Source organism: Saccostrea cucullata, unplaced genomic scaffold, assembly GCF_032062105.1.
Source record: "Saccostrea cucullata isolate Sc308-1 unplaced genomic scaffold, CSIRO_AGI_Scuc_v1 ctg4606, whole genome shotgun sequence".
Taxonomy (NCBI): Eukaryota; Metazoa; Mollusca; class Bivalvia; order Ostreida; family Ostreidae; genus Saccostrea; species Saccostrea cuccullata.
This window is the reverse complement of record NW_026926036.1, coordinates 79,932-105,075: the sequence shown is the minus strand read 5'-3', so window position 1 is coordinate 105,075 and position 25,144 is coordinate 79,932. Positions and strand designations below refer to the sequence as shown.

The following is a 25,144-nucleotide window of genomic DNA, read 5'->3' as shown; positions in this document are numbered from 1 at the left end:
CACAAATTCCTTTTAACAGTGAAAGGGTCCCTCCCATACCCCTCCCCTGTAAAAATATGAAGGTCTAAATATGGGATCTTCGATGTTAACCAGACCCCCGGGCAATGTACACTTATTAGGAAATACATATAATACAATTATAAGGTTTTTTTTTAAATTTTCCTCGGGCTAGCTAAATGGGTTCCCGGTCTTGTAACACAAATTCCCTTTGACAGTGGAAGGGTCTCTCCCAAACCCCTCCCCTGTAAAAATATGAAGGTCTAAATATGGGATCTTCGATGTTTACCAGACCCCCGGGCAATGTACCCTTATTAGGAAATACATATAATAGAATTATAAGGGTTTTTTTTTAAATTTTCCTCGGGCTAGCTAAATGGGTTCCCGGTCTTTTAACACAAATTCCCTTTGACAGTGGAAGGGTCTCTCCCACACCCCTCCCTTGTAAAAATGTGAAGGTCTAAATATGGGATCTTCGATGTTAGCCAGACCCCAGGGCGATGTACTCTTATTCAGAAATACATATAATAGAATTATACGGTTTTTTTCCAATTTTCTCCGGGCTAGCTAAATGGGTTCCCGGTCTTGTAACACAAATTCCTTTTAACAGTGAAAGGGTCCCTCCCATACCCCTCCCCGGTAAAAATTTGAAGATGTAAAAATACTTGGTATTGTATTTAACAGTTTTTTTTATCCAATTTTGACCAGGCTAGCTAAATATTCATCATTTTGGTCAGGCTAGCTGCATTGGTTTGGGGTCCTCAGTCGTCTTCTTTAAGTGAAGTCTTTGCTTTTCTTCTTAAACACGGATTATAATGCGTTTTTAAAGTTTTTTGAAAAAAAAATTATTAGGACATTTACGGTAATTTGAATAGCGAACGGCAGACAGCCTGCGGTTCGCCATTCGAATAGCGAATAGCGAATAGCGAATAACCGTCCAACTTCTGATTGCCAACTGAAACACACCCCGTACTGGAGCTGTGAAGTGTCCATAACTTTCATGGTAAGCGTTTCCAAGATTCAGAATTATTTTATCAAAAACAACCGTGTTCCCAGCCAAATATTCCGTATTAAGCGTTAATGCCGCCGTGAAAGCAATTGGACCTTGACCTAAAGAATGAAAAAAATATATTGCATTAATTTATTTTCTGTTGAGGTAGGATTCTTCTCTGGATTTTGACCAGATGAAATATTCAAGTATTTTTGCTTATGCGAATTATATATTTGGATGAAAGAGATTAAAAGATCTTTTTTCTTTTTTTATTACAAGTGTACAACTTCAAAAAAAAAAGGTTAACCGTGTTTGAAAATAAGCAGGGACTATATTTTTGGTGAAATGGTGGCATATGGAAATATCTGCTTTTCTGCCTCTTAATTTATTACAGAACAATGAATTTAGTTATAATTTTTACACAATCAAAGACTTGAAGAAATTTACAAACTAATTTAATGTAAGTTTAATTAATAATAAGGGACTTAACTTTCAAAATAAATCAAATAAATATGATTTTTCAAACAAACTAGAACTATATTCGCTTTTAAATGCTTCCAATCTTAGTACATATTTGAGCCAAAACCTGTATTTTTTCTCTCTTTTTATGGAAAAAGAAAAACATTCAAATCTTTTGAACTGCAAGTAAGGATTGTGTGATTGACTTTAGTATTTTTGTATTCTTGATGTCTAAGAAAAAGGTTATGATCTTGACATGACCTTGCCTCTAATATAAAATGGTCAAATTTAATCTCACTGATACCTTCAATTAGTGATATTGTCTTCAGAATTCTTTGAAAATTTCATCAATTTTTAAATACAAATTTTTGCAATATGAGAATACTCCTACCTTAAATAAGGAATTTGTTTATTTCAGTTTATTTTCAAATATCTTTCCATTTCTATTTCGTCTAATAATTTTTCAGGTTAAATGGGCATGGAAGCCAGTTAGTGCAAGGTAGAAACAATATTTTATCTAGCAGCCGCCAGATACATGTAACTTCCTGGCGGTAACAAATAAAAAGATATGGATGCTGCTAGATAACTTATTTTTATTTTGCAGCCGCCAGATAAAATAATTTTAGTAGCATAAATATAACATGTGTTTTCTCTTATGGACTTTAACTGTCGATATACCTTGGTATTCTAATTGTATGTAGGTTTGCCATTTTAATCAGCATAAATATGTGCAAAATCACTAAAATACGATACGTTTTTAAGTATTTGACCTAGTAAAATTACTAAGTTGCTATGTATTTCTCTTATGGACTTTAAATGTCGATATATTCTAATTGTATGTACGTTTGCCTTTCAAACCAGCAAGAATAATTTGTAAGGAATACATGTATTTAAAATAAACTTACTTTGTGTGTTGAAATTTGATTTCAGATGACTTGTTTCGTTTTTCAGTTGATTAATCTCATTTCTGTTGTTAGTTGCCGTTTTACGGTTTTCAGCGACCATTTGATGAAGACTAGTATTCAGCTGTTGAACAAGCTGTTTCAGGTGTGCAATTTCATTCCCATGGTTCGTCAGATTCAAGCAGAAACACAATTTTCCACACAGTCCGACAACAAAAAGTACTGTTAAAGATGACATTTTGCACAAATATTCCTCTTTTAAAAATTGGACACGAACGAAGCAAAAAAGTTCAGAGGTAATAAATCTTTTTTTCCAGACAAATGGCTTCTCTACATTCATGTACGACACTTAGCAGCATAGGTATTCAAGAAGTTATTTTTTATTATTGATAAAGACAAGAGGCCAGGCCGAGGAACCACATCGCCCACCCGAGCACGTTAAAAAAGCAGTCATTAGTTCAGTGTGGACAAGTTCAAGTAATTATACATGATGTATAAGTGACCCCAACTTATTCAGGGGAAGGGGTCATAATTGGAAAAACCTTCAATTTACATTACTTCAGGATGTTTCCATTTAAATTGACCAATAATGGCTTGCTGTTCTTGGGAAGAAGATTTTTTAAAAGATATTCTTAACTACTCCTATTCCTATTTTAAACTTTGATAGTCCACTGTGCCCCGACCCTGCCCTAGGGGGGCATGATTTTATCAAATGTGGATCGTCAGTACTAAAGGATGCTTCCGTTTAAAATGACCAGGCATGACTTGGCTGTTCTTGAGAATTTCCAATAATCTCAATGTATGTAAAAATTTGATCGACTATTGTGGCAACTACCTTAACTCCGAAGGTCATAATTCGACAAAATTTTATCCATAGAATAACATCTGAGAATGTTTCTATATAAGTTGTTTTTTCTGGCTCATTGGTTTCTGAGAAGAAAAGTAATTTCTAGCAATGTCATTTAAGTTTCACTAATTCGTAATTATATCCCCTTGGAAAAAGGCCTGACCCTTTTTATACAAACACAAATCCCATTTGACCAAGGATACCTACTTCATGGCAAGTTTGGTTGAAATTAGGCCTGTGGTTCTGGAGAAGAAGTAAATATTGGTAAAGATTAACGACAACGAAATTTTAACCTGGCTGGTGGGAGGATTTTTAAACGAAATTGATCTTCTTTAGAAGAAAAGCTCCATTTCGAGATATACAAAAATGATTATATTTTAAATCTAAAATGTATGGAATTTTTTTTATGTGAAATGATAGTTGATACCTTAAAATATTATATCTAAAAATGAAGTTATATCTGACGGTTTATTTGTTGACCCCCAACCTTCTTAATCATAAAAAAAATTCACAGACACTTTAGCCTCGACTGACGTGAGCTAAACATTGCTGCTTTGAAGAAAAAATAAGAGCTATACATATGTAAACATTGTATTATTGAATTTTCTTTTTCAGGAGATGCATGTATTTCTTTTGTAATAATCAGGTGAATAAAATATGGAGATAACAAACATTTTCAAACTCAATAGCCCATTCAAGCAATACAGATCAGGAACAGAGCAGGCACTGGCATGGACCTCGAAAATGATTGATTGATTGATTGATTGTATATTGTTTAACGTCCCATTCAATAATTCTTTATCGTGCCAACGCCTACCGTGACACCGGACCTACGTTTTTAAGGTCATATCCGAAAAACCCGTGACATTTACTTCTAATGCCCAGCGCTTGGCGAAGAACAGTCACTACCTATATGTATGTTTACGTCTTAGGTTTAAAGCGGCGCTGCGATTGAGAATCGACCCTCGAAAAGATCAAAGTCAATACAAAATATCAACATCTATTTGTCTAATATCTGTCTCATTACTCGTAATCTTTCGTCTTTAGAGAAGAACTGCAGTGTTTGCTTAAATAAGTCGTAGTACATGTACTAGACATTCTTAGGTAAAAAACAAAAAACAAACAGGCAGCCACATACCAACGGGGAGGGGGGGGGGCAAAGGCCGCAACTTTTTTCAAACATAACTTTTAATATAGCAAATGTTCATTGATTGGGAAAATTTCCTTTTTTTCTTGTCAACTTTTTCAGGTAAGTAAAAAAAAATTGTATTTGCCCCTATCCCTTTCAAAAACGATGCTACGTCACTGAAAAAGAAATCAGGTTTAATTTTTTAGCATAAGGACTGTGGATCTTTTTCAAGGATATAGTATGAGGAAACCTTGAAAGTCCACTGGGATCATAAAAACTCTTCCTTCCAAAAACCAATACGCAAGAAAACATAAAGAGAGAGAGAGAGAGAGAGAGAGAGAGAGAGAGAGAGAGAGAGAGAGAGAGAGAGAGAGAGAGAGAGAGAGAGAGAGAGAGAGAGAGAGAGAGAGAGATCTGTTACTTTTTAGATGTATACATGTTATAAGATTAAATTTGTCCAATTCATGCCGTATGTATGGTTATGGTGTTGCGGAAGACTGAGTAAATTAACTTTAAAATATATAGAGAAACATAAAACAAAAATTCTTAATGAAAACATGGTAATGTATTTCCAATAAAGAAAAAATCAATCCACGACACTCTTCCTAAAATGGGTCTAAGATACGCTCTAAATTTGAAAGAGGGCTAAACAGAAAACCAGAATGTTCTTCTTAATAACAAATGGTTTGTAATCCATAGTATAAATATGCATGTGACCAAATTTAATAAAAATTCAATTTTATACTAGACTTCTTGTCAAGATACATTAAACAACACTGATTAAAGTATAACGCAGAAGTATATTAATTTTAACAAGAAAGCATTTCTCTTAATTATGAAATTACTTCAATTAAATCAGTTATATTCTAACATGCAATGTTAGAATTTAGACTTCTTGAAATTTTATTACAATTACTGAATCAGAAATCCACTGAAATACAATAATAAGACTCGTCTAAATTTGCAGTTCTGGTAGCCTTGACAAAAACAACATCGGCTGCTTCTAACTGCACTACAACAATGGACGACGAGGAATAGAAGGTACCACTTCTTATATAAAGCATTGACAACACCTGGTTTCCGTTTCTCATCAAAGCAAAATAAGATTCTTTCCCGTCGTTTAACAGCGATACAGCAAACTGGTAAACACCTCTTACTGGAGCTGTGAAGTGTCCATAACTTTCATGGTAAGCGTTTCCAAGATTCAGAATTATTTTATCGAACACCACTGTCTGTGCAGCAAAGAGGTCAACATCGTGCGATAGTCTTGCTGTGAAAGCTATTGGGTCATGGCCTGAATTTTAATGAATTAAGTCATTTTTGTAGCATTTCAAATTTCAGTATATTACATACAGTGGACTGTGTAAACATGCTTACATATGAATACAAATTTCTAAATAAGGCAAGCTACTGACAACTTAGTTGATGATACAGTGATATCAACAGACCATTTAAGCTGCGCTCAAGATCTTAACTGCGAACATAGCAGCTAGGTGTTAGATATCTATCTCTATTAAACGGACAGCTAGCTTAGCCGCTATAAGTGTCAGATTTCAGAAAAAAATATCCGTAAAAACTTATTTTTCAAACACAAATATACGAGATGTTAATTTACATTTTAATTCCCTTAAATGTAGAAAATTATACTCTTTTTGTTAAAATCTTGTGTGTTAGGTACAAGTAGTTGTAATGAAGAAAGCAAACTTTGATTTGGTACCTCAGTATTAATTTTTTGTGCTAGCTCTTCCTCCGTAGCGGCTAGGTTAGCTCTCCCTTCAAGGCTACGTAGCAGCTATGCTATTGAACGTACTCCATTAGAATGATCGTAGCAAAAATAATCTACAGTTTTCTTTTTTTATTATTATGATATCAGGGAACTAGATAATAAGAGAGAAGTGTTGCCTAAATATTTTTAAACATACTTAGTTCAACCAAGCCTCTTTCGTTACTTCTCACTAAAATATTGACAGAAGTGAAGGAAAAACTTCAAGAGTACTGTACAACTATATATTCAAGAAGTGGTGTAAATCAGATGTGGATACTTAAAAATTCTAAAGAACTTTTGGACAATTTGAAATCACAAGACTTAACAAAAATCAACAGCATAAAAAATTACGACTTTTCAACTTTATACACAACAATTCCCCACGACAAATTAAAATCCAGGCTTTTTGATATCATTGACAGCTGCTTCTTCAACAAAAATGGAACTCGTAAGTTTACTTACCTCGTCATTGGTCATTTGAAAAATTATTTTGTTAAAACAGATTCTGATTGCACACATAAGTACTCTGAAGTTGACATCAAGAAGATGCTTGAGTTTCTGATTGACAATATCTATGTGGTTTTTGGAGACCAGGTATTCCAACAATCTATTGGAATTCCCATGGGTACAAATTGCGCTCCGTTATTAGCAGACTTATTTTTATATTCATATGAAGCAGAATTTATGCAAAATCTTTTGCGTGAAAAGAAGAAAACACTTGCTGTGGCCTTCAACTCGACATTTAGATATATCGACGACGTATTGTCAATTAATAATGATAATTTCCATTCCTACGTCGACACGATATATCCTGGTGAGCTTGAGATAAAAGATACCACAGAGTCCGACACTTCTGCTTCATACTTGGATATTTTACTTGAAAAAGACACTAATGGTAATCTAACAACCAAGCTATATGATAAACGTGATGACTTTAACTTTTCTATCGTCAACTTCCCTTACTTATGCAGCAATATACCTTCATCACCTGCATACGGAGTATTTATATCTCAGTTGATTCGATACGCAAGAGCATGCTCTACGTATGAACAATTTCTTAAACGAGGTAAATTATTGACAAGCAAGTTGATGAAACAAGAATATCAACAGTCTCGTTTAAAGTCATCATTTCGTAAATTCTATGGTCGATACAATGACCTTGTCAGCAAATACAATTTATCATTGAATGAAATGCTGACTGACGTTTTTCATACCAATTGTTAGTCCATTATTTATACACTGAATTGACCACGGATTTTTTCCGTTATTTCCTGATTATGACAACGAGCACATGGCGGGTGTGACCGGTCGGCAGGGGATGCTCACTCCTCCATGGCACCTGATCCCACCTCTGATGTTTCGGAGGTCCGTGTTTGCTCTGCTCTTATTTTGTATATTTGTTTAATGGACGTTGAGATTGAATACTGTTCGTTATTTCCATATCCTTCTTAGTGCGTTGATTTTTGTTTTCAGGAAACTTGTTTCTCTTTTCAGTTGATCAATCTCGTAGTTAACAGTGTGTTGAAGACTGGTGTTGAGTTGCTGTACGAGTTGCTTCAAGTGTTCAATATCATTCCCAGAATTTGTCACATTTAAGCAGATACACCTTTTCTCAAGTAGCCCCAAAACAAAAAAATACAGCTAAAGGCGACATTGCTGCTCAAAATTTCCAATGTTCAAAATTTGAATAAATCCTAGTCGCAAATTTTTCAGAGGTGCGCTTTGGTAAGTATAACTTAGAGCTAAATGTATGGATATTTATATAGGTTATTTGCATTTATATTTCACCAATAAAATATTGCTAATTTGTTCATATTCATCATAGATGAAAAAAAAATAAAAAGTAAAAAAAGTACTTTAAACATCCTTTTTAAGTTATTCATGTAAATAACAACATTATTGGTAATCCCTATATGCCAAGCAAATCAAACACGTTCTATGCCTATTGTGAAGTGATACTCGTAAGCTTATGATTTTGAAGCACAACGAGTCATTTTAATATCTTTGATTTAATTAGCCAACTCCCCATTACTTAGTATTAAGCTAATTTGAACCCTCGTCGTAAGTGAAGTTTTATGATCAAAGAATCCAGCGTCCGTCGATCGTCTGTAAAATAACATGTATTATCAACCTCTTTAGAGACCCATTGGAACAATTTCAACTTAACTTGCCACAAAGCATCATTCGGTAAAGGGGCTTTCATTTGTTCCCGGGAGTGCCACCCCCTATTTCAAGGGAATGTAATCAATAATCACTAAAAGTCGTGTAATGTTTAGTGGCATCTTTTAAAACTTTTCTTTCCAAGAACCACTATATAAGACAAAAAATGAAATTAAAGTGAAAATTAACTTCATTTTATGGATCTACTAAGGATTCAACTTTGTTAATATCATAATTTTCCGGGTAGATCGGGGCCATAAGAGGGGAGTCAAAGTTTTCCAAGGGATGATCAAAGTTTACTATGTAACATACGAGTAACTATATGCCTTGGGAAAAATCGTCATCAAAATCAAGAAGAAAATGGATACAATTATTTATATAGGTATGTAAACATTCCCATGTAGTAAATATTCAAGTTTGCTTGTATCAGTTCTCCACTGTACAAGGCTGGACGGGCTAAGTCAAATTTTGACAAAAGAATAAAAAGAAAAAATATTTTTTTGACGTATTCTTTTATTATGGAGGAGTTGTCGATGCGAAATTAAGGTGTTTTGTAAATTCGGAAATTGAATGGCATTATCTGGTACATTGTATTTTATTTTTTTTTTCTTTCAATGATTTTCTGTTCGTATTTTAAGAAATGATTAAAAACGTAGTTCAACTTAAAATCTTTATTTGATTTTTTAATCAACAATGTAGTTTTTTTCATCTCAGCCCAGTTCCTAAAAAATATTAAAAATTAATCAATTACATATTATGAACATATATAAAATACAATATTTATCCCGAATAAAGAAATATCCATGTTGTTTCAAATTAAAAAACATATGAAATATAATACATGTACATATAAACCTTCTTTAGAACTTTATTATTCAAAGATACGAATTCTCTTGTTAAGGTCAGACGAGACGTTCATCAATATCTGTTTTGTATATCTTCGTAATGTATGAAAAATATCCAAAATTTTAATAACATTCTGATTTCTAAACCACTTTCTAAACGTTTTTACAAAGTCCAAACACTTAAACATTTGAAATTGGAAAATTATTTTTCTTCCCAAAAGGATTATACATGTATAAGGAAAACTACCCCTGGTATCTTGCAGAAAGGCCTGGTAAGGTACTCAATTTTTTGTGAGCAAACATGTTTAAGTAGCAATACTTCAACGACAAAATCTTTGAAAAATTTATCTTTTATAAAGTAACGTCTCGTCTGTCCTTAAATTCAGATATGTATGAAGTATCTCGCTATTTGTTATGTTCTTTGTCGGATTTACAGGTAATATACTATATAATATCATATAAACTTACAATTCCCTGGCATATGGTGCAGTGCTTGCAGATATTACACAGGTTCATCTCTTTCAGCTTACCGGACCTATAACTTGAGATCCCATAATTCACTGCAGCATGAATAAAACAAAAAATAATATAAAGTATTAAAGTTTTCGTAAGAAATTTGCTTGCCGTCAATTGATTTCTAGTTCTAGATTCCCTTAAGCATGTTCAGTACCTTTACCAGTTTTTAAATTTATTGTGCACAGCACCGAGGAACTTTTGCGAGAAGCACTGACTTTACAGTTGATGGTTTACTATGACATTTAAGGAAACTCTAAACACGAACAGAAACTGCTTTTTGGATTTAAGGAAACTACATACTAGTGTATCATATTAAGGTGTGCATATTAAGACTTTTTCATTCATTTATAACATAAGGTACCTGCTTAGTTAATTCCGCTGTAAATGTTCAAAGATAATGGACTATTTCTGAGCAGAAATCACTGTTATTTACTTACATTGGGAAAATTATTGAAAATAATGAATTCAATTACTTATTCGTGGTCTAATATAATGCTAAATATATTTTTAATCTTTTACAAAACGTGTAATTAACAATTTTAATAATTTTATTTCAAAGGGCAGATCACCTCTAACTTCATAAATCTACCCTATAAGTACATTTGTGTACAACTCTTCAGTGCGCAGTGTTTAGACCTTTCTTAAACCCGTATCATTTATGGAGGTACAGAATTAATAATGGGTAAAAAACCATTCTTGGAGTCAAAAGTATGGTGTTTTGGGCATCGGCATGTGAAGGGTATAAGTTTATGGTAACTTAAAGGTGGTTTTCGGATTCTTCATAAGCCATTTATATGTGCTTTTTTCAGCACGTTATTTTCGTCTGGAATTAAATATTCAGCTAAATATTTTTATCGAAAAAGAGCTTCCGTACATTGTCGTTGTGCAAAAGTAGACCGTCGACTGTAAAAGTCAGTGGTTTTCTTAAAAGTCCACTAGTGTTGCTCGGTAATCACGTTGCATTGCACATATCCTCTCGACAATTTTTATTTGCCTCTATCTTCAGGTTTAGAATAATACATTTATTTAGATAAAAATCCCTCTTACCTGGTTCATAATAATCATACACTGTAATAGGAATCGCCTGTGACTCCGTAACTTTGTCCACTCTGTTAGCTGTTACGTCAAAGCACACTTTGCTTCCGCGAAGCTTTAAAAAAAAATGCATGCATGCGTGAATAGCATTGAAAATGCCTGATAACCTTTAATATGTTAACAGAGTAATAAAAATGGAGTACTTTACATTTTTGAAATACAGCACTACTGCATCAGAACTTTTTTCTTTGTGTTCGAGACCCCGGGCCCTGGTTTTTGTGAGGTCACCCACAAACCCACAAGGGACTCCAACCTCTGCAACCACCATGCCATTATCCTTATTGTCCTTCCTCCTGAATTTTGTTTTATGAAAATAAGAAATAAATAAATGCTTTATCTTTTTTCAGACATGTTCATGTACAAAAGGTAAAAACAAACAAACAAACAAGTAGAACGATCACAATCTAAAATATTAATCTCATAGAAAAGATCAAAATGTCTTTGGTTTATTTGTTAACACAGATCGTTTTAATGAAGCGAGTAATACTTCGGAAATGTATTTTATTCTGTTTTAACAAAATACAATATATGCATGAAATCATGAGAAAAACATTATAAAACGCTTTATTTTAATTTTATAAATTGTAAATTTACTTGGTGGACGTTAAAGCAAAACATCATATATTATCATGATTTAAATGTGCATTTACCTCAAGCGAATAAATTCAAAGCTTACAACATGATGTTACCTTATACAGACATTTACGGTAATCTTGTCAAAAGTTTGCTTTGAAGGGTTGATACTTGTTTTAATTTCGAATGCAGAGTCCTCGCTTTTCATCACATTATATTTTACAACAGTCTGAAAATATCCCATCATATATTATTTATATTCCTTATTTATTCACTAAAATTAATGAAAAAAGCTATTGTAATGATAATTCTGTACATACATCAACCAGAATTAATCCTTTCCCTGAAGTCTTTATTTCCACATTGCTTGTACTGTTACCAAGCTGAAAAAGTATATGTACTGATGCATTATAAAATTTTCATATATCCAAAGATATTGAATATATAGGAGTTTTAGGGTATCAGGTTTTCTTAGTGCATTTATCTTAACTTTGCACAAAATATTACCCTAAATGGGGAAAATGAGAAAAAAAAACAAATACGATTCTTTGACTTAGTTTGAACTAGGTAATTTTGATATATTCTTTGATTGTGTGTTGTCCCAATGGTCCCACTATGGAATCAAACTAGCATACAGAAATAATTTTGATAATTTTCAAGAACTTTTAACTTAAAGACAAGTTTAGATGGATATGTAAATGGTTTTTTTTCTCATGAGAATGCCAATTCAGTTGATTATTAATGTATAAACCTATGAATAACAAAAATTTTAGTTGCAAAAAGGAGTTATAGAGAAAGCTAAGAGATTGATAAATTGATATCATAATGTGTTATCTCGCAAATTTTAATATATATATGGGATATACATCCAAATAAAACTATCAAATGGACAGATTAAACAAAGTTACCTCCATTCTCTGTATGAGTTGTTTGTTTTGCTGCGTAACATTAAATGTTTTTTCAGTTGATCCACTTTTCACCTTCACTTGTGCATTTAAAATTGATTGCTGTAACATACTGGAGAATCTTGAGAGTGCATGAAGTGATACGACCGTGTCCTAAAAAGATCAAAATAAATCAATAAACATGTAAAAGATCATGTTTGTACTGAGAATACGATGATGCATTCAATATATATTAAGTAATTAATTCAAGGTTTTAAAAGTGTCTGAGAATAAACGGAATCTCAATTTGTCCTTTTTCGGGTACATCCTGTAATACATTTTTTTTTGTAAATGTACGAATTACAACTGTGATCTGTCTAATTAGCAAAAAGCAAGAAATGTTAGGATAATGAACAGTCAGCAAGCTAACTAAGGTCCTTTGGAAAATTACAAATCAGGAGCAGTGCAAACACAGACCTAAAAAATATTAGAATTTGAGTAAGCAACCCCCATCGAGCAGTAACTCCCGCCTCGTGCTCTTGAGAAAATTTGAAAAAAAAATCTGTATACAACGCAAGGAATTGAAATTGCTAAATAATTTGTATGGAAAACATAAGTGAATATTGGCCTTAAATCTTTGATGACAAGGCCATTTTATCAACTTTAAACTTTGCAAAATAGTGACTTTTAACATTCTCTAGCTGCCTCTTTTCTTCAATTACTGTTGATTTATAAACGAGACAGTTGATGTTCTAGTAAAATATCCAAACTAAGCAGATATGCAAGACTTAATGATATCTTTTATTTTGAGTTCAAAGGGACATATCAATTCAAAGTATATAGGAATATTTGTTTGTTGCTTAACATCTCTCTCGAGAATTTTTCACCCATATGGAAACTCCACCTCTTGCCGGTGGAGGGCTGCAAATTTATACATATACTCGGCACTCAGTGGCATTGGACAGCGAGTGATCTTTGTCGTGAAAACACCTACTGCGCCACGGGCCCATGGTTTACGTAAAAGAGTCGATCTTCGATTTGAACCCGCGACGAAATTATCAACTCCTTATTTGGCGAATCTAGAACAGACGCTCTAACCACTGCACCACGCGGACGACATGTTACAATCCAGGAATCAATACTTTCTCTTCGTATCATCTTTTTTATTTAATAAAATGATTTTGCAAATAATCAATGACTAGCTTTGTAAATTTGCAAGATTTATTTTAATAAAAAATAAATGTCTTTGAAGTCAAAAAGTTATCTCAAGGAATTGCTGTCTAAAGTGTATTTTTTGATTTTATTGATGTTGAAATGCAGTGAAATTTAAATTTTTGCTAGGTTCCTTGGAGAAATTAATTACCCAAATCCGAATGTATCTGTCTTCTTTGAATATTATAGACAGTGATATAATTTCATCATTATTATGACATACATGACATTGTACGAAACAAATGAATTACCTGTGTAGAAGTAAACCCTCCTTGGGGGTTTCGTTGGGAAACAAGCCACTTCATTATTTTCATTCCCTCCGTAATGTCTCTTCTCTCAGAAAGATATAATAGTGCATAAGCAGACGTTTCAATGTCAATCGGTCTTGCTCTAGGGTTTGGGGCTTGCCAGCTAAGTTTTTGTTTGTACACTTTGCTTCCATTGTCTTGCCAAAACAGATAGTCACCTAAAAATATATACCTGATATGCTCATTTTGTTATCTTAAAAGGAAATCAAAACTTTCTTTATTGTTTATCACAATAAAGTAATAATATTATGTAATATATTTTCATTACCAATTGCGCTTCGTTATTAGCCCAGCAGGCACACAACAATGAATGAAACTTTGAATCAACGTTGATTATATATGTTGATTCAACGTTTAGTTTATATTAGATTTTGAAAATTGAGTTCAACGTTGAAATCTTAACGTAGAATCAATGTTGAAAATCAATGTTGATTAGACATTGAATAAACGTTAATTCAACGGTTTTTTTTCTTCATTTTTTCCGGGAGGTGGGAGGTGATCACAACTTACTTAAAATTTCAACCGTTTTATTGCAGATTTACTAAGATGCCTTCATAACTCTTTAAGGGATAGCGACCCTCTGATAAGACAGATAACTTTCAAAGTACTAAATATGAATACTACTCACATTTTTCTTAATCAGTTTCCTAATTGAGACTTCTAGATCTGAGTAGTCAATTTGATGAAATTTAACATACGATAGAAACATTACTTGTATTTGTTTTGCCAATTTCTTTGTAAATGTTTTATTATATTTAACAGTAAAAAATCCAAAATCAAAAGTCTTATAAATTGAATAAGTTGCATGTATCTTTCCACGACCATTTTAAAAATGGTTTAATGGTTTAAGTACTTAATACATTATTTTTATTAGTATGACATTTTTTTCACATGAAGAAATATTTAGAAGAAAGATAACTCCTCATCACAGATATATTTTTTACTTACAACCACATACAACATTGTGATTTTCTGGCTTAGGAAGCATCGCTCCATGATGTTTTCTAACATGATTTAAATAGGTTTTATAGTAAGTATTATTTTCATATGCACCACATATATTTAATTTAATGTTGTGATAATAAATCGTTACTCTATCTATTCTCTGTGTTCAATTTCGTCACATCATGATCCGACATAAAAATCCTTTCTGAAAAAATAAGCAGTGCTTTATACTTCAAACTATTTTCCATGTGGCTCTAACGTTATTGTTGCTTATGAATGTGTAAAATTCCTATATTAACCATCCTTGTTAGCTATATAAAGGAGTAATGATGTCTGGTAGTGCGACTTTGTCAAGTCCGACCTCGTTATGGTCCGACAGTGTTATAGTCCGACACTATTATAGTCCGAATTATCTATCAGCGAAAAATAGGATTGGTCCGCTCAGCGAAGATGCAACGTTAAATCAATGTTGGCAATTCAACTCAATTTGAATTCATTGTTGAATCAACGTTACATTTTCAAAGTTGAATAGTCAACGTTGAATCAAAATTGTATCTAGATTTATCAACGTCTACACCCAACTTCAACAAATATTCAACGTTTAAACAACGTTGTGTGCCTGCTGGGAGCAGACCTGATTTTGTATTCATATGAAGCAGAATTTGTGCAAAATCTTATACGTGAAAAGAAGAAAACACTTGCTGTGGCCTTCAACTCGACATTTAGATATATCGACGCCGTACTGTCAATTAACAATGGTAATTTCCATTCCTTTGTCGATACGATATATCCTTGTGAGCTTGAGATAAAGGATGCCACAGAGTCTGACATGCTGTTTCATACTTGGATATTTTACTATAAAAAGACATTAATGGTAATCTATCAACCAAGCTCTATGATAAACGCGATGACATTAAATTTTCTATCGTCAACTTTCCTTCTTATGCAGCATTATACTTTCAACACCTGCATACGGAGTTTATATGTCTCAGTTGATTCGATACGGAAGAGCATGCTCTACGTATGAACAATTTCTATAACGAGGCACATTATTGACAAACAAGTTGTTGAAACAAGAATATCAGCAGTCTCCTTTAAAATCATCATTTCGTAATGTCTATGGTCTATACAATGACCTTGTCAACAAATACAATTCATCATTAAGTCAAATGCTGACTTTTTTTCATACTAATTGTTATTCCATTATTTATACACTGAATTGACGATGGATTTTTCCGTTATTTCCCGATCGTGACAAGGAGCTCTCGGTGTGATCGGGTGGGGATGGTCATTCCTCCATGACATCTGATCCCAACTCTGATGTTTTGGAGGCCCGTGTTTGCTCTGCTTTTGTTTTGTATTGTTTTATGGATCTTGAATGTTGTTCGTTTTCTCCATATGTTTCATTGAAAAAAAATATAATAATTTTAGATGCATAATTTATCAATGACATGTACCTGATTCCTTTGACCTTCCCTTTAAAGTAGCGTACAACTGTCTCGCTTTTCTCTGGTATCCGGCCTTTTGTAAAACATAGCTCGTAAAAGCCATTCCGTGATTAGTGTTCTTTAAATCTCGCATAACACTGGACCTGGTTAAGTATTGCCCTGCTTTTCTCTTTGCAATCGCCATTTTTTTCTGCATTTAATATTAAGTAAATTGCAAGAAAAATCCTTACAAACAAAGAAATATTGCAGCTTCTAGTAAATCTCAACCAAGTCCCTATCCTTACTCATCACCAAATTACAAGTTGCTTGGGAAGAAATATTTTGAACACATTTAAAAAGTGGGGTACATGTAAATGAAATGTTGATTATTAATAAAAAAAAACATAAAAAAAAAATTTTTTTTAAAACCAAAAAAAAAAAAAAAAAAAAAAAAAACAAACAACCGAAGAACCTTTGGAAAATTTAAATTCTCAATTTTTTTTTCAAAGATCATATTATTAAAAAATAGTATGTTTGATATCAGAGACAACCTAATAAAAATGAAACTATTAAATTTTATATCAGGTGAATGGTTCTTTTAAAAACATACTTTGTTAAAATCATTTTAGTTTTACATTCAAGTTCTCTGACGATAAAAAGATGAATGAATTCCTCATTGTATTTTTATTATAAAGCAGGCAGTCCTTCGTAACCAGATCATCAAACAATCAATTGAAATTCCAATGGACACTATTTCACTTCTTCATTAAGCGATTAAGGTTTTATTTTTTGAGAAGTTATTAGAATTTATTAAAAAGCTCTTGTATGAGTAGTAGAAACTCAACTCAACAATTAGATTTATTCACGGCGTTTTATGAATTTAAAACATTAATATTTCTTTCATTTATATGGCAACTCAATATATTTCAGTAGACTCGAAATAGGATCTAGACATTACAAAGTCCGCCACATCTGTTTCATATTTTGATTTGTTTACTGTATATATATATGGGCGAAAAAATGGCCAAAAACAATAACTGTATAAACAAAATGAATAAATCTAGCTTGATTACTTAAGGTATATTTTAATATCTTTAGCAGATAGAGTGTTTCAACTGATTGAATACGCTATAGCAGGCTCTGAATACGATGAATTTTTAAATCGAGGCGATCTACTAAAAATTTGATTCATCAGCCGGGTTCAAAAGATATTTTTATTATTCTACGGTCACTATATACTATAATGCAATTCATTCTACAAATAACCTATCATTGAATCGAAATTTTGTCTTGCGTTCAATTCGTTATTTCATTGCTTTATACCAATATGACTGCAAGGTATTCCATTCACCTGATCAGTACTTAATTTATCAATACGATCAATTCATTACTTGACGACTCTAGAAAAAAAGCTCTATCCACTTCGCCACGCGGGAGACTTAATAATTTGAATGTATCATATACATGTAAATAAGAATTACTTGGAAATAAAATTTCGGATATATGAAGACTCATTATCTTTCATTGTCATTTGTTTGTTATACGCATGTCATTTTGATACATAATTTCTTTTAAACATTTTTCATGAATGAATGAAGCCATTTGATAATATTTTCCTTGAATTTGTATTTTGAAGAAAAATTAACTACCGGAAAATATTATCGCTTTAATTTTGGAAAGATGAGGAAACTTCTTATTATCCCTATTATTACTTGATCAAGAATATTTTCATTAACTGCAAACAATAAATTACCCTATATTCCCTAATATCTTTGTTTTCTAACAGAGTCAGTAAGACGTATGCTGTGATAGTAGCACGACTAGCTCTTACTCCTCCCTGTAAAATAGAGTAGAAATTGTAAGTATGAATTCATAAAAAAAATTCTTTAAATAATAAGATTAAACCTCCATCTGATCATTCATATTAAACTTTACCCATATCGATTATCAAGTAAATAAAATTTAATATAATCCTTGTTGGGCATTATATCTTGCGAGATAAAGTTTGACAAAATTTAACTCTTTCTTGAAAATATTTTTAACAGAATTATACTCATTTAAGATTTAAGATCCAAGCTTGAGTTCTTTTTTTCCAAAGGTTCAACAAACCGAAAAAAGAATTATATTTCATTTACCTGCATTTGATAGTGAATAACGTAGCCATGTTCTTGAAAAGAACCATCAATGTTTTGTTTGTTCAATAGCCAGTTTATGCCACGTGTAAATATATCTTTGTCAACAGGTACAAAAGAATCCGCCTGGTGAAAGCACAAAAGCACAAATGAAGTCAACCTGTAAGTAGAATACAAGAGATTATACAGTAAATTAAGAAGAAATTGACAATAATTTAAAGCAATATGAGCTGCAACTCTGATGTCAGAATTTTTTGTTGCAAAATTGTAAATAACTATTTCAATGAAAGAAAAAAAAAACAATGTTAATAAACTTTATTTGTTCATATTTGCGATGGAAGAACTATTTATCAGCAAAATTACATTATTGTCGTCCTGTACAATAATGTTTCTTATACAGAACTGTATAATTATTCGATTGAATATAAATTTAGTCTTTCTTCTGCTTTATTTTAGTCTAATTGATCATAAAGGATTAAATTACATACAATTTTCTCAAAATAACACATTTTAACATGTTTAACAGCAAAATAAAATTTTCAAAAATGCAGCTCATATTGCTTTATATAACTCCAAATAATAATAATTGACACTGTTAATGAAGTTTTCACAGATAAGACATTTCAATTCTACAAACTGTTGCTTGTGATGTTATTATTTTCTATGTTAAAAAAGATTTAATTAGCATGCTTGCTAAATTTCATATCCATGCATGCAAGATATATTTTAACTAATTTAAACTGTAGCCCTATCCTCAAGATTTAATTTTTGCAGGTTGAAGTGAATTTCGTTTTCTCTTTCACCTGTGCCAAAGGAATCTGAAACTTTATATATCGTCCGTCTGTCAACTTTAACATTTTTAACATTATCAAAACCAATAAACCAGCTTAAACTAATCTTCACACAGAGATTCAAGTTTGTTCAACGGAAGGGAAGCTACCCAAAGAAAACAAATAAAAGAAAGTGCTTTGTATTTTTCAAGCTCACATCATTGAATCTGTGGTAGAATTTGCCGCACTTTATTTAGAACAACAGGGTAATTATAAATCAAGAAGTAAACAACCATCGGTAACTATTTCAAAGTATTTTAATTTTGAATAAATATAATTATGATGTATTTCGCTTTATACTAGAGGGAAAAAATAAAAAAAAAATAAACTGAAGTTTTTCGTACCTTATTTTATAATATAAACTAACGTTTTCCATATTGATTGTTAGATCATTAAATACACACTGAATTGTCGACGGATATATCCGTTATTTCCCGGTCATGACAGGAACTACGCGGTGTATGCTAACTCCTCCTTCGCACCTAATTCCACCTCTGATGTTTTAGATTTCTGTGTTTACTCTGCTTCTAATTTGAAGTGTTTAATGGGATTTTGAGCCTGAAAACTGTTCGTTATCTCAGTATATATTTTAGATTTCTGAGAATCATCATAAATCTGCTTGCTAATTAAATTCTTAAATTGTGTCTTTATTGATACGTAAAGGTTATACCACGTGCTTCCATGTCTATCTCTATTTCCCCATACACTGAATGATCCATCAGACTTTTGCCATCTCAATTCATTGTCTATGCCTTGTGAAAAAAATATCGAATATTATCAAATCAAGAGCAAACAATTAATTGAAAACATATTCATTGCTCAGGAAAAATTTCTCTGAATTTACACCGTGTCTACTCCAGACTAGGGGTCAATTGCAAGTTATGTGCAATTTAACTTTGCTTAAAAAGAATGCTTTCAAGGTCTCTATTTCATATGAAGTACATGTATAACATTGTTACTTACGATTATGAATGAAAACACTCGACTAAAACTAACGAGCATAAATATGAAAATAGCAAAAATACCTCTGTTGATATTTGTTACTATTTTGGTTCTAACATCTGCTGACAATTGATTTGTTGACTTAAGGTAATGGATCACGTAAATATTAGGTGCAAGATACATCATAGTTTGTTCTCCACATCCACAGGGAGTGCGGATTAAATGACCAAGTCCACCTATAGTTGGCGCCATTATGTCTCCTGAAAAAAGTTGGAAGTTAAGGCTTCGCTTGATGGCCATATATGTATTTGGAAGAATGGGATGACTTTGTTTAGCAAAACCAAGCAAATATTTGCTCGGACAAATGAGATAAACAATTGAAAGAGATTTGATCAAATACATAAGCAAATCGTTTGAATTTATAAAGAAATATTCATATATTGTTTGGGCAATTCGAGGATTTTTTTGACTAGAGGAATTTCTTATTTGTTCGAATAAATTTCTAATTTGTCCGGTTTAATGTCTTATGTGTACAACAATAATCTAATTAATCCAAGCAAATATTATTTTTTCTATCTGGAAAAAACATTTATTTTTCGAGACTTTAGTAACAGTGCGAAGTTAGATCAAACTATAAATTTTGGTCACAACAAGAGGATGTAATACATGTAATTGTTTTTAAAAAATTACATTGAAAGTTTTATGACTACGCAGTTGGGTCAACCTAAAAGTTTTGATAAGATAGACATGAAAGGAAGATCAATCAAATAATTATATTGTATGTTTTTATAAAGTTTAGAAATTAGTAACGGTTAACACTTTGTCCTTTTGTAGTTCTCAACAATTGTCCATTTAGTGTCTCTTTGCAACTAAGTAAAAAAATTAATGTTTCATAGTCTAACAATAAATAAAGATTTAGAAATAAGTTCACTGAAAATAACATTTGAAACATGTTAATGTTCAAAATGAAAGTCCGAAAAGAAATATTGTAAAAAAAAAGGTCAATTCTGCACGGTGATAGTTTTAATAATAAATGTATTGGCAATATCTTGTAATTTATGCTGAAGATAAATGCGATGCCATAATAAGATTGCCAAAAATGCTGAACACGAAATCTAAAAGGTTTACAACAAGTGAACTTTTAAAAATTATTTAAAAATGAAAAGTTATAATTTACGCTCTCTTCTAACTAATATATTACAGTAAAACACGTTTAGTACGAACACGGATATAGCGAATTCACGGATATAACGAAGTTTTTCTGGGTCCCTGGCAAAATTCTTAACAAATCTTTGAAAAATTTTACGGTTATAACGAACTCTGATATAACGAATTTACGGATATAGCGAACTGATTTTGAATCCCGTTGAGGTTAAATATAATGAATTTTACATCTTTTATAACGAACTTTCAAAGATTTCAAAATTTGAATAATTGAACTGACTTTATTTTCTCTCAGCATTTTTATATAAAATTCAATTCATAATAAAACCTTGGTTATCGAAGGTATGTTTTTTAATATTTGCTTCCCTAACATATTTGATAGTAACACTTGAAGGAAAACATGCATATTGCGAATTCGCTATATATGGTTATACGAATTCGTTATACGGATATAACGAATTACGGATATAGCGAATTAAATTCACAGGTCCCCAGGACTTCGCTATAACCGTGTTTTACTGTATAACAAATCTTCAAATAATGATATTGTATATGATCAACTAACCATTGACATTTCAAAAAAAAATCTTACAATTCATTAAACTTGTCTTACCAAATCAGAAGGAGAAAACAAGTTTTGGTGTAATTATCGTTAAATAATTCGAAAACACATATTAGAATAGATGCATGTATAATTTCACCCTTTTTATTAAAAGCAGTGATGATAATATTTTAATGACTATGTTGAGTTCATATTACCTGTGATTGTTAAATATACGGATTGAGTTCCTTGTATTGCATGGCGTGGGAGTGTTATTGTAACAGTTTTTATAACCGATGACATTCTGTTACTCAATGTCAAAAAGTATGGAATGTTGTACAGTTGTTCTAAACCAGGTGCCTAGAAAGACAGGGAATGAATTGCATTTCTATTAGAAAGCAAATAAAAACCTTTTTACTCAGTTAAGCAGATTTTTTTTTAAATTTAACACACGTACGCGCACCCTCCCACCCATCCTCCTTCACACACTCTTATTAGAAATTAGGATGTATCTTAAACAGAATACTGACACAATAATCATTACGTTAAGCAAAATATTATATATACATGTACCTTTACATTAATTGGTTTTTGGATCCAGTCTAATACTTGAAAGGAATTCATTAGATCATACGCAACCACAGTTACATTGAAGTTTCCATATCTGTCCGCTTTTGGTTGTATTCCATGAAAATACACAGTCGAATTCCCACTAGCAAGCTTATTGTAACAAGGAGGTGAAATGGAAAAGGCGAAAATAGAGAAATCAAATATCATGATAGTAAGTACATGTAATATATTCATATTTATTTTTATTTAAAAAGTGCAATGTCATCTCATTTTCAATTGATCTGTAAAATGCATATAAAAAGTATTAATCCTTATCATTATATTTTACAGGCTCAGAAATGTGTAATGTATTAAAGCCGCTTAGTCCGTTTCTAATCGCAAAAAAATATTTCGATTTTCTTCTTGAAAAATAATTGTCCATGAATTGTTTCAACTTTTGTCAAATTATATCCCCAAAGTCCTTTTCCTTTAAAAGATATTAAAATTCAAAAGTAAAAAAAAATAATTTTTGTTAGGTCACACAAAAAATAATCCTATGTTGATATCGCGTGAAATCACCTTCGAAAAATTAAATTTATCGCTTACATCTCATGAAGAACAAACCCAAGCATTTTTGTTTTCACAACAAAGTGCTTATACCTATACACGGACAATATTTTAGCCTTTGTTACTAAACTTCCTATAAAAATCTTTTTAAAAAATGATTTTTCTTTATTCTTTAAATATGCATATTAATATCAAAATTACTATGGATTATATTCAACTAATTTCTTTTTTAATTTTTAAAAGATATATTATGACTTAGGCTTTTACTAACGAAAAAAAAGTACTCGGGTTTGAATTATGTTTATAATTAGATATGACCGATAAATGTATTTTTTCCAGGGTGACTTCACAACAGATCTTAAATTCCCGTCAGGAACTTCTGTTTGTCAATAAGGTTTTTAATCTATGTTTTCCTTGTAAGGATTGCTGTAATAAACTATTAAATCTTTTAATTTATTTTTATATATAATCTATGTAATGACGTACATGTACTTTGATTGTGTAAGATGATATGTGCCTGTTTCGGATTAAGCAGCTTTAAGTTATATATATTTTTCAAAGACATACCTGACGCGAGAAACCACTTGTTTCACTTTGAAACTGAATGTGGATATAAACCTTAAAGACATAATCAGACTTAATATTAATACACTTCTTTCAATTCACTTTGTTAAGGTCGTCTTTTTTCATACAAAATAATTATTCTCTGACTTCAACGCAGAAAATTGAAATCATACGAGGCTCTTTCTTTTGTTAAAAACAAAACTATGAAATCTTTACCATTTTTGTAACCGGAGAATTGTTGAACAAAGTAATTTTGACGACAGCACTGTTTCCAGCAACAATATAAGATGGCTTCTTTATTTCTATAAAGAATGGCAGGAAAACTGGAATCTATTTTCAGAGAAAAAACTTTTTTTTATTATTTCACCCATTTTCTACGATATAAATATTATGTGAACACATTAACACAATTTTCCCTACAGAGAGCTTGGTTCACTTTATGCATAAAATGCAGTAATCCCTGTTGAGATTCTGCTAGGCTAGATATTTGGACTGACGCCGTCGCAGAATCCCTGGACAACTATTAATAATTCATGTCTGGAGGTTAAGTCCCAACTTCAGACGACTATAGCAAGAATTATTCACTTAGACCACACTGTCGTTCGCTTCAATTAAGTCATTTAGTTGTTTATTTGACTCTCTGTCACTATTATTTCTACAAAGCTTACCGTTTAGGCATGTAAATCCCAACATAAAAATATTCACTGAAATCTCCGTTCAAATATGGCTCCCGTGACGAAATTGTTTACCTCCTCGAATAAAAGAGTTCCTATAGTCTTTTTTTTACCCTATGTAACTCTGAACCAAGTCTACTGTGGCTATTGAACATCACATAGACTAAAAACAGACTATATAGTAAACAATTTCATCACGGGAGCCATATTTGAACGGAGATTTCAGTAAATATTTTTATGTTGGGATTTACATGCCTAAACGGTAAGCTTTGTAGAAATAATAGTGACAGAGAGTCAAATAAACAACTAAATGACTTAATTGAAGCGAACGGCAGTGTGGTCTACGTGAATAATTCTTGCTATAGTCGACTGAAGTTGGGACTTAATCTCCAGACATGAATTATTAATAGTTGTCCAGGGATTCTGCGACGGCGTCAGTCCAAATATCTAGCCTAGCAGAATCTCAACAGGGATTAAAAATGCAGATATAGATTAACACTTCAATTTCAATTTGAGGCATTAAAATAAAATAGAGACTTAGTGCTTTCATTTCCAAATTAAAAATTTTCTTTCAAAAGTTCAGGTTTTGGAGAACTGGCTTTATGAAATTGCAATGTTCTTGAATTTTAAGGTAAACAGGTATAATCAAGTACATTCAATGAAGAAAAATAGTATCAGCGCATTCTCTGATCTAAAATAAAATATAAAAACATGTCTTGTAATCCCCAGAAACAGTTCTATCATTCGGTAGTTGCATATTTTAGATCAGAGGTTGCGCTCGATATAAAATGGCCGTTTTGTAGACTTTTTCAAAATATAAGGAAATTGACGCATTTTGTGTAATGCATTAACTAGACAGAAAATGCCGATAGATACGCAGTCACAAAAGATCTAAGTGATTATTCAATGCATTGTTAACTAAAACTATGCAGTTTCAGTCTACAGAAATTCACAGGACCAAATAAGGCAAAAGTGAACCTTGTTCTTTTCAATGATATTTAAACCTTTAAATTATCATTTTCATCGAGAATTCCGAAACCGTTAACATCATCAACGCCAAAAACTGATGTGACCCATGTCGTCATGGTTCCAGGTAGCCTTTTAGTGAGTGTTACCGATGAACGGC

The 25,144-nt window shown here is 31.9% G+C and overlaps 2 protein-coding genes and 1 pseudogene across 2 annotated transcripts; all 3 read right to left on the bottom strand.

Moving 5' to 3' along the window:
- Positions 1 to 963: 963 nt before the first annotated feature.
- On the bottom strand, positions 964 to 2,703 carry LOC134270442 (uncharacterized; the record flags this gene model as incomplete). Its single annotated transcript, XM_062752660.1, has 2 exons — positions 2,353 to 2,703; positions 964 to 1,107 (listed from the first exon to the last, which is right to left on the bottom strand). Coding segments are annotated over exons 1-2 (481 nt in total), but the record flags the coding sequence as incomplete, so codon positions are not given.
- Positions 2,704 to 5,237: 2,534 nt separating this feature from the next.
- Positions 5,238 to 7,744, bottom strand: LOC134270441 (complement C1q-like protein 4; annotated as a pseudogene).
- Positions 7,745 to 8,914: 1,170 nt separating this feature from the next.
- Positions 8,915 to 25,136, bottom strand: LOC134270446 (CD109 antigen-like). Its single transcript, XM_062752664.1, has 18 exons — positions 25,023 to 25,136; positions 23,561 to 23,674; positions 23,348 to 23,398; positions 22,238 to 22,384; positions 21,883 to 22,024; positions 20,043 to 20,219; positions 19,688 to 19,769; positions 18,191 to 18,347; positions 17,809 to 17,892; positions 16,086 to 16,266; positions 13,627 to 13,841; positions 12,188 to 12,337; positions 11,600 to 11,662; positions 11,396 to 11,508; positions 10,855 to 10,999; positions 10,659 to 10,761; positions 9,564 to 9,655; positions 8,915 to 8,972 (listed from the first exon to the last, which is right to left on the bottom strand). The coding sequence occupies exons 1-18, from the start codon at positions 25,101 to 25,103 to the stop codon at positions 8,961 to 8,963; spliced, it is 2,109 nt and encodes a 702-aa protein (XP_062608648.1). The 5' UTR covers positions 25,104 to 25,136; the 3' UTR covers positions 8,915 to 8,960.
- Between the last annotated feature and the right edge of the window lie 8 nt (positions 25,137 to 25,144).